The following is a 14964-nucleotide window of genomic DNA, read 5'->3' as shown; positions in this document are numbered from 1 at the left end:
AAAAACCACCATAAAAATTGTTAATTTATGATAAATTTTAAATTTTTATGACCTAGATTTGAATCCATGTTAATCGGAAATTAATTGATTAATAAATTTCGATTTTTCGCCCTAAAATTATGAAATTAATATGATTTATTAATTTGTCATTAATTTAAAATTAAAAGTTTTAATTTTATAAAATTCGCTCATAAATGTTGCACGCACAAAGTAATGGAAGCTACGTGTTACCCTTAAGGGGTGTTGTATAGTGCGGGCACGCGACGACGAGCAAGGGAGCTCGTCGCCCATGCGGTACGAATGCAGCGAGCGACGAGCGTGGCATGCACAAGGCAATGGCTGCCTAAGGACTGTGTGCTACGCGTGTGGGGAGATGGGGCGATGGGCAAGCAAGTGCAGCGAGCAAGGCAAGCACGCGTGGGCAGCGATGGATGCTGCGCCACAACGTGCTTTTGCCTCGCCCAGCAGCACGGCAAGGCAGTAGCCAAGGCAGCGACAAGCGCAGCACAACGTGCACGCGGGCAGCGTTGGCTGGCCTGTCCAGCAAGCGTTGCCCAGCAGCGCGCCAAGGCGATGGGCGAGTGGGCTGCGCGCAAGCGTGGCTCGCTGGGCGTGACGCATTGGTGCATTGTTGCTTGGGCTTTGCGGTACGATCAATCGAGTGACAAGGGGTTTGTTGCTTGTTGGACTTGATGAGGCATGGGCGCAAGCCCATGGCCTTGTCTTGACCCGATTGGTTCGTTTTAATTTTAATTTGAAATTTTCAGTTCGGAAATAATTTTAATTAATTTTAAAATTAATAATTTAAATTGTTTTCTCGGATTTTAGTTTTGAATATTATAATTATTATAAATTTTAATTTATACGAATTATTTTACTAAAATTAAAAACCTTGAATTAATTTAAGTTCATTTAATTCAACTGAAAATAAATTAAATAAATGGATTCGATTATAATTTTATATGAGCTTTAAATTTAAATTAAACTTGTATGTTTCCGGTTAGACTAGAAATACATTTTTATGTTTAAAATTAGTAAACCATATAAATTTATTGGTTTAAGTGGGAGCATTTTTAGTCATAAACTCTTGATTAGGTCTACAAATCCTTTAAGGTTAAAACAACTTGATTAGAATTAATAAGGACTGAATAATTGGTAGATTATTGGTGCCCTTAATTAATTGCTGCAAATATTTATGTGATGCATAACGTGTTTTACTAACCAGCTATGTGTATGTACTGTTTTGCAGGTTATGAAGTGACTAGTATGACCCAAATAGGATAGAAAATATGGTCTGCGTACCATTAATTTGAATGTAATTGGTCTAATGCACCAAAGTTTGTTTTTCAATTCAAATATGGTCTGCGCACCTTCAAATAGTTGTAATTAGTTTAATTATAGTTTATCCTATTTGAAGAAAATGGCGCCTCCCATGGTGAAATTCAAGACGGAGTTTCCAATCCATTTTCAAGACGGACTTTGAAGTTGAAGCTTCAAGATGAAGCCGGGCCATACTAGATCACATTTATCTTATGCATGCTTTAAGTTATTTATTGCTTTAAATATGTCTTAATTATGCATGAGATTATGGCTTGATTATGTTGCATGATTAAGGATTTTAGTTCACTTAAAATCTAACCAACATAGTAAGAGCCTTAAGTTCCAAACTTTAAAAATTGAGTTAAAAGGTGACATGCCAAAATAACACTTACTTGGATAACCTTTACATCAATTTAGTAATAGTTTTACGCTCAGCGAGGTGTTACTTATTTATCCTAAAGGGGTAAGGTACACAAATAATTGTGAGTACATGTTAGTTTTGGTGAAACTCAACGATATAAGTAAGGAGCCCTTTTATGTCGTGGCAAAATTGATAGGTTTACCTAATAAGCTCTTAGACGTACCTATTAACCAAGAGTAGTTTCTAGACTATTAGCAAAAGGCTTTTGCTTACCTAAAAGATTTTAGAATTGAGTCTAAATACATAATGTGCTTAATTCTTCAATGGTTTTAGGGTCTTGGAATCATTTTATTCACACCTGCCGGAACAATAAATTCGAATAAAATGCTAATAACTTGTTTGAATTGCATGATTGCTTTAATTTTCAAGTTATTACTCATGATAAATGTTTAGACTTTGCATGCTTCAATGTATGTTTTAATTATTGGTTATAATTAAATATCTTGTACTGCAATAAACCCTTTTTAGAAAGGTAACAGTAAATTTCCTCGATTTGTAGTGAATCCAAGAACGATTCACGGAAATGAGAGAATATGAGCAATTAAAAATGTACGTTTCTTATAGCGACTTTTATGGTTGTTTTCGAGTATCAAAGTCAAATGGCAAACCGATTGGTGCTTGTGAATTCAAAATACAATGTAGTTTTGAGATTATAAAGCATTGAGTTTAAACGCTCAGCTTTACCAATGGTTAACAACCTAATATCTTTGTCCATTTAATTCTCGAATGAGTCTAGTCCCTAGACATTCGAATAGATCGATGCTTAGAGAACTTTAGAAGCTTCTGGTAAGATCATCTAGTTGAAAAAGAATATTCAACATAAATAAAATGGTAAGAAATTTGTTGGAGTGACATTGGACATGTCTAACAAAATATAAAGGTCAACACTAAAGAATTCAATTCTTAAGACTATAAGAAAGGGTACAAGAAATAGGAAAATAAGGAACAAATGAAAGAAATTTTACGATTTCGTTTCTACCTATAAGTTTATGTTTAAAGAGAAGTGACCTAGCAATCAAACTTCCTTGGTATCATATACCGCTTGAGGTTCTTACTCCGGTAATAACTCAAACAATGGAAGCTAGGCTACACTAATGACCTACAAGTGGGAAATGAAGCATGGCAATGCTACATTAGTTGTAGGGTCATCTAGTTTGTTTTAAGTCCTTTCAAGGCTGGAACTTAATGGCTATTTTGTTCCATAATCAGCATACCTGAATTTTTGTTTTCAAACGCAGAAAGACTCGCATTCAGAAAGACAAAAACAATGTTTGTTTGTTTATTTGAATGAAATGCTCATTTACGGGTTGAGTCAATATGCCTGATTAAAAAAAACAACTCTTTAACAAAAAGAACTTTACTAGGTTCAAATCAATCTCTTGATTTGAGTTCCACTAATCTTTGGCATTGTTGCTTAGACCATGTCAACAAGTTAACATTCAAAAGCTCTATTTTGATGGACTTTTGAAAGTTGGTTGATTTCTAGATCAATTCAAGACAAGCTAGTCTTACTTGTTGAAAGTAACAAAATATGAACTATTGTTAGAACGCCTAGACAATAGAGTTCAAAGCTAAAGAAAGATTTTGTGACTTTATTATTTCACATAGATTTGAGTGAATATAGGTTTATTTACTCAAAGTGATATAAGTTTGAATCCGTTTGGCTAGTTCAAAGATTCAGAAGTATAAAATCCACTTGGCAAGAAATCATAAAGATCTAGGTTAGATCATATTGTTGATTACTTATACCAAGAATGATCATCAATGATTGTGTGTTGTAATTTCACGATCTAGCTCCATAAGATATGGCATATCTAAGTTGGAATGATCGAAGTCAATTAGTACTTGATTCGATCAATGATGAATCATAAAGACTTTTCCTATAATTTCTAAAAACAAAATGCTCAACTACCACCAAACTAAACCAAATTCGTCAAAGCTATTGAAAAGTAATTTCAGAATATCTTTTCAATAATATATATATATCTAAAGAGTTGCTAAACTCAGTGGGAGCTTAGTGTTTGTTATTCAACAAACTAAGGCCCAAGTATAGATATATGTTTCATTGTGAACGAGACACAGGGGTATTGTTTCTACCACGAATTTTTGAGAACATAATGTTTGTTTGCTCGAAATAATGTCGTTTTGGAGATTCGTTTCCAAAATGACAAGTGGGAGAAAATAGACCTTGAAGGTATTCGAGGCGAACAACAAACATAAACGGACATTCCGGAGGCTTTTTCGAAGTTCTTCAGAAAATTCGAACACATATTCTTAAGGACTTTAGAAGTGGCTTTAAAGAATAGACATCTCTTAGAAGACTTTACAAGTGCTTCAAGGAGAACAGAATATTCAAAGGACTTTCAAAGTGTCTGTTGATATTCTATTTGTTTGATGTTCTATACCCAAGTAGGCATAGAGTTCAAGTGACTGAAACTATGAGATTCTTCTATTAGATAGTGAAGAAAAATAGAGTTCAGGTCAATGAAACTATGAGATTCTTTGATTAGATAGTAAAGAAACCTACAACTTGAAGTCGAACTATTATCACGTAGATTAATGAGTTTGTGACTTGTAAGAAAGCTATGATGAAACCCAGATTCCCTAAAATGGTTAGAGGCCATATATAGACTCAAATGTTTTAAATGGTTAGAGGCCATAAAACATACTCAATGTTTTGATGACAAAATTGAAATTTTGTTGATTTGCAATAATAGTTTCACACTTATTGGTTGCAAGTTTTTTTTAAAGATAAAAACCAAAAAACATGAAATTGTGTTCACACACAAAGCTAGATTAGTTGCTAAAGGTTACAAGCAAATTCACGGTGTGGATTGTGTTGAAACCTCATGCAAAATCGTAATGCTTAAGTCTATAATTCAAGCAATGATTGCATATTGGTACATATGGCAATTGGATGACAAAACGTATTCCTCAATCAAATGTTGGAAGAAAACTATGTACATGGCATGTCATAGGATTTGTGGATCCAAATAATGCTTGAAATGAATGCTAGCTTATGAAATCTAAGTACAGATTTAAGCAAGCAATTGGGAATTGGAATTGTATTTTAGTGAAGCTAATAAGTATTTTAGTTTCATAAAATGTACATGATTCTTATAGATATATAAGAAGTTTACTGGGAGTACATAAAACTTAATTGGTCCTATGTGTATCACACACATATCTCTCTATTGTGAAATAACATTCAAATGCTATTGACTTAGATTTGAAATTATTCATCAATGATGGACCAAGGCGAAACTTAGTACATACTGGGTATTAAGATCTATTTACAAAGATCTTATGATATTGTTTTGGATAAAGTAACGACATTTACTAAATCAAACACGAAAGACTCCATTGGAGATATTCGATCCATATGAATAAATCTAAGTAATGAATGTTTGAACTATGTATAAGCATTTACTAAGTTAAACATCAAAGGATCTAAGTAAGATTCTTAACCTATATTATATGTCAAAGAATTTAGCTGGATTTAGTATCTACTGAAACTAGATGAGCTAAAGTTACATGAATAGAATTCAATTGGGAATTATTCTGCAAAAGAATTTATCATGTATGATATAATATAAGGATCGCCAAAAACTTATCGTATGACTTTAGGCATGACGAACATATATCAATCTTTATTGATCTAAGTGAAGATCAACTAGATTGAGATCAAGAAAAACTTATGGTACTTGAAAAGGTACATAGGAACAGTTCTTGACTCAAGAAAATAAAGATATGCTAAATATTGATGCTACACGCATAAACACTGGCAAATGATCAAGAAAGATCCCTTTGGAGTTAACCATTGGCAAGGACGATCTATAGAGCATCGTGTTTTGAAATGGCAACATGGATTGGAGACCATGAGTTGTTGCGTGGGAAATTAAATATTAATGAACTGTAAAAGGAGGCTACAAAGGCAACGCTCAGGTAATTACCTATCAAACGAAGTCTAATCTCAAGATCGCAAGATTGGGATTGTCCTCCCATAAATCGGGATGAGATGCTGAAAGTTGTACAAGGCCACTCGGAGAGCTAGAAACTGTAAAATGCATGGCCGTGCTCAGATGAATCATAGGCTATGATTATCTGTTTATTTGATCAGTTGAACTCTGAAACCGAGAAACACCTCTGGACATAATAAGGATGACAACTCTTACCTTATGTTCAAGAGAAAGCATCGAGCGTCAAAGGAATTAGGAAATGCACACTTGTCCCTGAGGACAAGTGGGAGACTGAAGGAAATAATGCCCTTGGTCCAAGTATGCATTTAATGTTAAGTCTAATAAATGCGGTTCAGTATTAATTAAACAAGTTAATAATTCAGTGAGATCAAGTGAGCTGAATGCCTAGCTAGAGGCCGCTTCAGTTCAAGTGGAATTAATGATATTAATCCACAGCTTACTCTTGACTGAACCCGTAGGGTCACACAAATAGTACATAACGATCAAGTATTTAATGGCATTAAATACTCCATCTATGGATATTCGGAATCGACGGATCTTGGTTTCAGTGGGAGCTAAGATCGTCAAAAGGCAAGTAAATGAATACTCCGGAAATGATGATATTGCCGGAAACGGAAATATGGATCGTATCAGAAATATAAATATTATCCAAGTCGTAGATGTTGCCGGAAACGGAAACATTGTACGTATCGGAAAATATTATCGGAAATGGAAATATTGCCGGAACCGGAAATATTGCCGGAAACGGAAATATTGTCAGAATCGGAAATATTATCGGAATCGGAAAATACTTCCGGAAACGGAAATATTAAATATTTGTTCGAAACGGAAATTAATTTCGGAATCGGAAATATTAAATATTGTTCGTATCGAAAATGAATTCCGAAATCGGGAATTTAATCGGAAGCGTATCGTACGAATTAGCATCGGACGAGACTTGCTAGACGAAGGCCCAGCACGAAGCTATATTAAGCCAGGCCGTCGCCCAGCAAGCCACACGCATCAACACACGCCAAAGCCTCGCCAGGCCCAGCAAGGCATGGCGCGCGCGCTCAGCGAATGGGCTGCGAGCATTGGGCCAAGGCGCCGTGCAGCTCGCGTGGGCCGCGAGGCATGCGCGCGGGATGTGCGGTGCTCGTGCTCGTGTGCGTGCTATACGAATCCTAAAGCTATCGGAATTCGTTCTATGATTAAATCCTAATCCTAAAAGATAAAATTAATTATTTAGAGTTCTAAAAGGATTCTAATTAATTAATTAGTATTCTAACAGGATTTGAAATCCTTTTCCATGGTTCTATAAATATATGCCTAGGGTCATAAATTTATACACGGGTTTTTTAACAAGTATTCATACAATAAAAGCTGTGATTTTCTAGCAGAAAAAATCAGTCACATTACTTGCCCATTTAGCCGAAAATAATAGTACCTTAAGGGCGATTCTAGTTGGTCAATCTTAAGGCGGATCCGGACGTGCTGTGGACTATCTACGGAGGGACGACACTTGGAGTCCTAAAGACTTGTTCTTGTTCGGTTCGGGCGCAGCTAGGGAGGGCACGCTACAAAGTGTATGCATCTAAATTATGCTATATGATTATGTGCAATTAATATGTATCCTGGCATCTAGGTTTTTCCGCATGATATATGTTTTTCATATGTATCATAACCTAACAGTTCCTAGGATGCTATATAGATGTAAAATAGAGGAAATGATTCTCATTTTCCAAAGGAAAGTGAAGGCCTACTCATACCCTCGTGACTCTATGACTTTATGTCAATCTAGACCCTCTACAACAACCACCAAAGAGGAAGTACTACTCATCCGAAATTAATACAGAGTACTTCACTACTTCAGTACTTCTCCGTCACTTTTCCTCAACTCTAACTCTTTTTAAGCTTTAAACAACAGAAATTACCCTAAAAATGGCGGAAACTCTCTCAAATTGCAGCTGTTACACCCAAAATTGCAGCACTAACAACAATGACAACAACACTGGTGGTGGTAATTGTGAATAATTGACCGATAAAGATCACTCCCAAACACTCTTTTGGTTGAAATTTTGTCTCTTCTCCCTCTTAAGAATGTCGTCGCTGCCTCCGCCTTGTCCCACCGTTGGGTACCCGTTTAATCCCAACTTCCCATCTTTGTCAACTGTGATTTAGCCTTTATTTTAATTTTTTTAATGAGGTGACATGTTTAATCATATACCCTCATAAAAAATACTCTTAAATCCAATACATTTTTTCGTCAATGAATCCCCTGTTTCGCTTGCCTTTCTTTGTTACCCTATACCTGGAAAAACTGACCTGGACCCAAAAAACCGACCCGATTTATCTGAAACGACCACCCGAGATTAACCCAAAAACCAAATAGAACCGACCCGAAACGGAAACCGACCCGGAAGTGATTTGACCTGAAATGACCCGATACCCGAACGACCCGAACCGAACGAACCAAACCGATCTTCACTCGAAATCGAAATAACCCGAACCGAAAATTATTGTAAAATTTAATTCAAACCGAATTGATCCGAACCGAAGAGCAACTCGAATTTACCAATTAGTTTTGAATACAAGTTTTTTTAGCTTTTCATATTATTATTATTATTATTATTGTTATTGTAGACACCTAATTCGTGTCTCCCCTAATGGGATGATGACGAAACCATTATCCTAGCAAGGTGGTTGGTACAACCCTGTGCTGAAGTCCCAATTGCTAAGATAAATTCCAAAATCCAATATCCAAAGTCCTATTTCCGAGCTCGTTCCTATGCCGGAACTCGGTACAAAATTCAATTTCCAAAAATCAAATTCAAAATCCATACACAATCTCACCCAATGGACCTCTCCATTATTTTTACAAGGCCGTTTCCAGTCGAAATGCCATTAAGAAATCAAAAATCGGGCGCCGACCCATGAAACCGAGCATGCCGGGCCCTGTCCCGTAAAACCGAGTACAAAAAAGGAGTGTTTTTAGTCGCAAAATGCCTTAACCTACAAGAAAAGCTACGTGCCAAATTCGTACAAATTCGTACAAGGTACTAAGCTACAATAATCAAAATCAATGATGCTTTTAGATGAACAACTCATTTAAAGTTAAGATGTTTAGAGAATTGAATATGTGTCGGACACACTTATTATTAGTTAGTTGTTTGGCGTTCGGATTTCAAAAACAATAATACCATTTCAATATCGTCATTTAAACATTGTTATTTCAATATCCCATTGATTAGTGCATTATTTAACATATATTTATTTCCTTATTTTGGTTATATAACCGTCCTTAATTTATTATTTTGGGCCTTTAGTCACTTTTAATAAATTATAAGTATATTTTTCTTTGTTTTATATTTTATTGTTAAGTTAGCCTAAATATTACTCGGTGATGTTACAGGTTATAAATATTTGAGAAGCCAGAGCCTGTTGGTTGCACACGAGACGTCAACAATGACAATTAATGAGGGGAAGCCAAGAAAAGCCCAAGGTTATCAAGTTAAACCCATGTTGAAAGAAATTAAGAAGGCTAAGATAATGGGTCCAATAAATCTCCACCTAAATTGGAGATAACACGTGAATTGAAAGAAAGATGAAGAGTCATATTTGACCTATTCTCTTCATCACCAGATTCGTGAGGGCAATAGCAACAAACCAAAACAAAACCAGCAATCTCAGCAATCTCTCCGTACTTCTCTCTCCGTACTTCTCGAGGGAAATAGCAACAAACTCACAGTATCGATCTTCTATTCCCGATATCTCCGGCCAAGTTAGGGTTTATCTTGTATATAATTGCAACTCAAACCAAAACAAGACACACACAACAAACAGAAAATTACGAGCTAAGAGGGTTATTAATTGGGTTTTGAGATGGGTAATTTAAAAGAGAAGACAGCAATTGGAGGCGAGTTTAGCCTCGAGTCCAAAGTCGAACAAGAACTACGGAGGATTGCGGGGTCGAATTCGGGTCCGTTTCGGTGTTCTTGCGTACAAAACTAATGAGTTCTTCCTCTCAATTTTCCAATTCATATTTTTTTTATATCTTTATTACTTCTCATTTACTTGATTTAGTGTTGGTTGATCACGGTGGAATGGGTGTTTTTGATTGAATTAAGGAACTCCTCTTATAACTAGTAGTTGATTTTGCTTGAATTTCATTATTAAATTTGTACTACGTTTTTTATTGTTATCTCTCAATTACATGTGGTTGTTAATTATTGCTAACTACATGGTTTAGCTTAGTTCAGATTATGTAGCATAGTAGTCCTAACCTTTATTAAATCTGCAATCATGGTTGAAGTACAGGTTAGAAAAGCAAATTCAATCTAATTAGTCTAAGAAATTAATTGATTAGATTAATTAGGAATAATGATGTATCCTAGTTTTTTTAAAAGCTGCCAAGTCCAAGTTATACAGGGTGCGATCATATCTGTGTGAGATGGGATGGTTTAGAATCAATTTGGCTTAGTTCATAATTGATTATAAACAAGGGAGTACAGGGAGTCTTTATTACTTAAGATTCTACAGTTAGTCTAATAGTTAGAATTGGTTAAATCCTCAAGTTCAATCATGGTTACGATTAATAAACTAAATCGAGTAAGGGTCATGAGATTGAAAAGGTTAGTTGTGTCGTCACTTGTAAATAGTAGATGAATTACTCAGTCACTTAGTTCTATTGGTTAATTTTCTCTTCAATCCCCCAAATCTATGTAAATAGTACGTGTAAATAAATGGTTCGTCTGACTAAATTTGGTGGCTAATGATATTTTTTTTAGTTAAACAATGAGTGTAGGAAATCTAATATTCTCTCTGTGGGATCGACCCTTTCTTATCCTTTTACTACTTGTTAATATTTTCAAAGGTCTAAGATAGGTTTTTAATTTAATACGGTAAACGACTCGTATCAAATTTTGGCGCCGTTGCCGGGGAGATTTATACTCTTTACATACTTAAAGTTTAACTATGATACTAACTTTTATTTTGGAATTTAGTTGATAAAAAGGAAATTAGTCCTTGTGATCTTGGGTTGTCTAAATATCCTTTGGTTAGGTGGTAATTTCTCAGCTTGTAGTAGGTTTCTTAACTTTTTTTCCTACTATGTGCTTATTTATTTCTTTCTTGTTGACTGATACTTGGATTATTCAAAGTGCCAGGGACACTTATTCTACAAGTCTTAGTAGTAGTTTTCATTGATTCGTGCATAGTATTTTTTTAGTGAATTTCCTATTTGTACTTATCATTGTGAGTAGCTCTTCAATTATATGTTCTGCTAATTTTGAAATCTCATCATTTCTATGCCTTCTTATGTATTTTGAATAATGAAGTACAACTATTAGATGATGAAAACAGAGTGTAAAGCAATAGAAAGCTTGAGTTCAAAAGAAAATAATAATAATAATAAAAAAAAAAAATAAAAAAAAGAATTCTCCTAAATTATATATGTGTTACACTATTAGATCATGTTTTCATGGTGCTTTTAACAGTTGTAGATTTCAGATTTGCGATGTCGCTTGCTACTACTGGTTATACTCCATGCTAGTCTATATTATGGTGTATAATCAAGCTATGCAGTAACTTTCTTGCAGTGGAATGAGAATTGAATAATTTTATAATCTATTTTGTGATTAAAGTCTTGTGATGTTACAGGCCTCAATCTACTTTTACTTTGCTGAAATATTCATTTTGAGTAATCACCTAAGTCTATTATTTAGAATTTATTTATATCTTGCTCTATCATAAGGTCATAGAACAAATTATATGGGGTTATCTACATAGATTTCATTGAGTTATTGCTTGTTTATGTGTGAACTATACGACTCGTATCAAATTTTGGCGCTGTTGCCGGGGAAATTCCGGTTTAAAAGTTATTAAAAATACTCTTTTATTGTCACACTCAATGAGATTTCTTGTTAAAATTCACATTTTGTTTAACTTTCTAAAATCAACTGAATCTAAAATTGTAAAACAGGAACTTGTTTAACAAATGCACAACATGATTGATATTGTGTAATTGGTCAGCACTGTTTTCTGAATTCATTCTAATGAATCCTATTTTGCAGTAGTTGTATAGTAGATAAAAGTATGATTCTCATTAGAGATTATGGAAATGTATAGTGTTTCATGGTGTTGGTTACTTTGTTTCTCTTTCTAACTGATTGTAGTGGCTTGAAATGAATTCATGATTCTTTTATGCTTTAAAATTAATCATTATTAGGTGAATCAATTCTGATGTTCATTTTGAGAAATCATGCCATTCAAGAATTCAGTTCTGAACAGAGTTTAAATCTTATCTTAGGAATTGAACATGCTGCTTACATTTTCATTCTTCCAGATTAATTAAATGCAGCAACTGATTTTTTTTTTTTTGTTCTCATTTAAGTGACCTGAACTGTTAAGATTGTCCATGACATTGTGTTGAAGTATAATGCATGTTTACAACTTACTACCCCATAATTAAGATTGTGAAAGTTTGATCTGTTAAGCTGTTTGTTTTAAATCCTCTTTGTATTCAGTTTATGTTCTGTAGCCCATAACCGATTCTTCTATTAAGTTTGGCTAGGAATAATTTGATATGCCCCACAACTGATAATTGGTCTGGCTTGCTAATTTGTGTTCTGGTCAGTTATTTAATTTGGACTTCTAGTGAATTCTGAAATATATATTGCCAGATACTTGTTGAAATCTAGAATTTGTTAGTGTTTTCATAACTGCAGACTCTCTTGAGCTTAAACTTATGTCTAATAGTATAAGATCATTAGTTATGCACTAAGTTGTTAATCATGTCCCTAATTAACTAATAATTACTTTTCAGGTACATGAGCGGTGACACACCTAATTCTAAACTCAAGCGAATCAGGCAGTATTTAGATCAAGAGAGATCATTGTATTCTTTTCAAACCGATCAACCAGAAGAATTGAAACCAGAGGAAGTTGAATCAACATAAGATAGTCTAAAAGGAGAGGAAATGGGTGAAAGAACCTTGAAGGAGATGGCAGCCCCAAATACGGGAGATGATGCTCTCTGCATTGTGTTTCCGGAGCTGGACAAACCCCTCAAGCTGAATTCAGGTTTCCTTAATCTTCTTCCCAAATATTATTGGAAGTCAGGTGAGAATCCTTATCGACATTTAAAAGAGTTTAAGGTTGTTTGTTCTTCTATGAATCTTGAAGGAGTTGAACAGGATCATATTAGATTGCATGCTTTTCCTTTTTCTTTGCAAGATGTGGCTAAAGATTGGTTGTATGATCTTCCTGCTGGATCAATTAAGACTTGAAATGTTATGGCATCAACTTTTCTAGGAAAATACTTTCCAGCAAGTCTAATTAGATCCATCAGGAAGGAGATATGTGGAATTAGGCAAAATGATAATGAGTCCTTGTATGAGTATTGGGAACGTTTTAAGAGATTGTGTTCCTCATGTCCCCAACATCAGATTAGTGACCAACTACTAATTCAATACTGTTACGAAGGCCTATTGCCTACTGATAGGGGTATGATAGATGCTTCGAGTGGGGGGCATTAGTGGATAAAACACCAACCCAAGCTAGGGCTTTAATTTCTAATATGGCTCAAAACACCCAACAACATGGTTCTAGAAATGATGTTAAAAGAGTAAATGGAGTTGATTTAAGTGGTATTCAGAATCAATTACAAGAAAATGCTCAACAAATTGCTACTTTAACTACTCTTGTGTCTAAAATTGTTGCTAGTATTGAGTCTAAAGCTAGAGTGTGTGGAATTTGTTGTAATGAGTCTCATCCTACTGATAAATGTCCTGAATTGCAATCTGAAAATGTGAATGCTATAGGTGGTTATTCTGGTCAAAGAAAATATGATCCTTACTCATAAACTTATAATGAAGGTTGGAAAGACCACCCTAACCTAAGGTATGGAAATAGACCACAACTTCCACAATCTAATCAACCAAGGCAATATGGTCAACAAAATCCACCACCCCAATCTGGTCCTTTACTAGAAGATTTAGTTAAGCAACTAACAAATCAAATAGGGAAAGTCCATAACCAAGGTGTTGAGTATCAAAAGAAAACTGACACGCACCTTCATCATATAGACACTCAAATAGGTCAGATTTGCACTTCTCTAAGTAATCTTGAAACTCAAATTTCAGGTAAACTTCCATCACAAACAATCCCTAATCCCAATGGTCATGTTAAAGCTGTCACACTTAGGAGTGGTAAAGTGTTAACTGAACCTAAAATGAAAAGCCGTGAAGTTGAAAAAGAGATAGAAGTCAATCCTAAAGTTGGATCAAGGGAAAGAGTGGAAAGTGAGGGTACTGTGAAGGAGAGTGAAAAAGAAAATGAAGGGGAGAGTAAAACTGAATCTGATTATGTTGTTTCTCGTTTTAAAGATTTGCCTCCTTTCCCTTCTCGATTTGCTAAAGCTAAGAAAGAGAGTCTTGACAATGAAATTCTAGAAACTTTTAGGAAAATTGAAGTCAATATTCCCCTTCTTGATGCTATTAAACAGGTACCTTGTTATGCAAAGTTTCTTAAGGAACTTTGTACTAACAAAAGGCATTTTCGTCCTTCTAAAAAGGTAAGTATGGGGGAAAATATTTCAGCTATTATCCAAAAGAAGCTTCCCCCTAAGTGTAAGGATCCTGGTATGTTTTGTATTCCTTGCAAAATTGGTGATTCTAAGTTTGAAAGGTGTATGCTAGATTTAGGAGCCTCCATTAATGTTATGCCAAAATCTGTTTATGATACTTTAAATGTGGGTTCTTTGTCTAAAACTGATATTGTTATTCAGTTAGCTGATAGATCAAACGCATTTCCAATAGGAGTCTTAGAAGATGTACTTGTGCAAGTGAATGAATTGGTATTTCCTGCTGACTTTTATGTTCTGGATATGGGTGATAGATGTGATAGTGTTCCCTTGTTGTTAGGTAGACCATTCCTGAAAAATTCTAAGACTAAAATTGATGTTCATGAGGGTAATCTAACTATGGAATTTGATGGGGAAATGATTTAAATTTAATATTTTTGATGCTATGAGATACCCAAGTGATATCAATAATGTCAGTTCTATAGATACTTTTGATGCTTTTGATTGGATGGCTCAGGATGTATTTGATAAGTGGTGTGATAAATTGTTTGATAATGATGTTTTTGATTATATGCGTGAAATTCCTTATTCTTCTGTTGTAGCGGCGTGTGATGTGGTTGATGTGAATCAAAAGTCTGATTTTTCTTTGCCCTTATCTGTGCCTAAATTGATTCCTTCTATTG

The 14964-nt window shown here is 34.8% G+C and overlaps 1 protein-coding gene and 1 non-coding gene across 2 annotated transcripts; one reads left to right on the top strand and one right to left on the bottom strand.

The window, feature by feature from the left end:
* Positions 1–13039: 13039 nt before the first annotated feature.
* LOC130471153 (small nucleolar RNA R71) lies at positions 13040–13148 on the bottom strand. Its single transcript, XR_008931817.1, has one exon. It is a non-coding gene; the product is annotated as a small nucleolar RNA R71 (small nucleolar RNA).
* Positions 13149–13276: 128 nt separating this feature from the next.
* LOC110797925 (uncharacterized) lies at positions 13277–14707 on the top strand. Its single transcript, XM_056839504.1, has 2 exons — positions 13277–13520; positions 13575–14707. The coding sequence occupies exons 1-2, from the start codon at positions 13277–13279 to the stop codon at positions 14705–14707; spliced, it is 1377 nt and encodes a 458-aa protein (XP_056695482.1).
* Positions 14708–14964: the final 257 nt, after the last annotated feature.

The sequence above is a fragment of the Spinacia oleracea genome, chromosome 3 (assembly GCF_020520425.1).
Source record: "Spinacia oleracea cultivar Varoflay chromosome 3, BTI_SOV_V1, whole genome shotgun sequence".
In the NCBI taxonomy this organism is placed as follows: Eukaryota; Viridiplantae; Streptophyta; class Magnoliopsida; order Caryophyllales; family Amaranthaceae; genus Spinacia; species Spinacia oleracea.
Note: the sequence above shows the minus strand (reverse complement) of the source record. Positions and strands in the feature narration are given on the sequence as shown.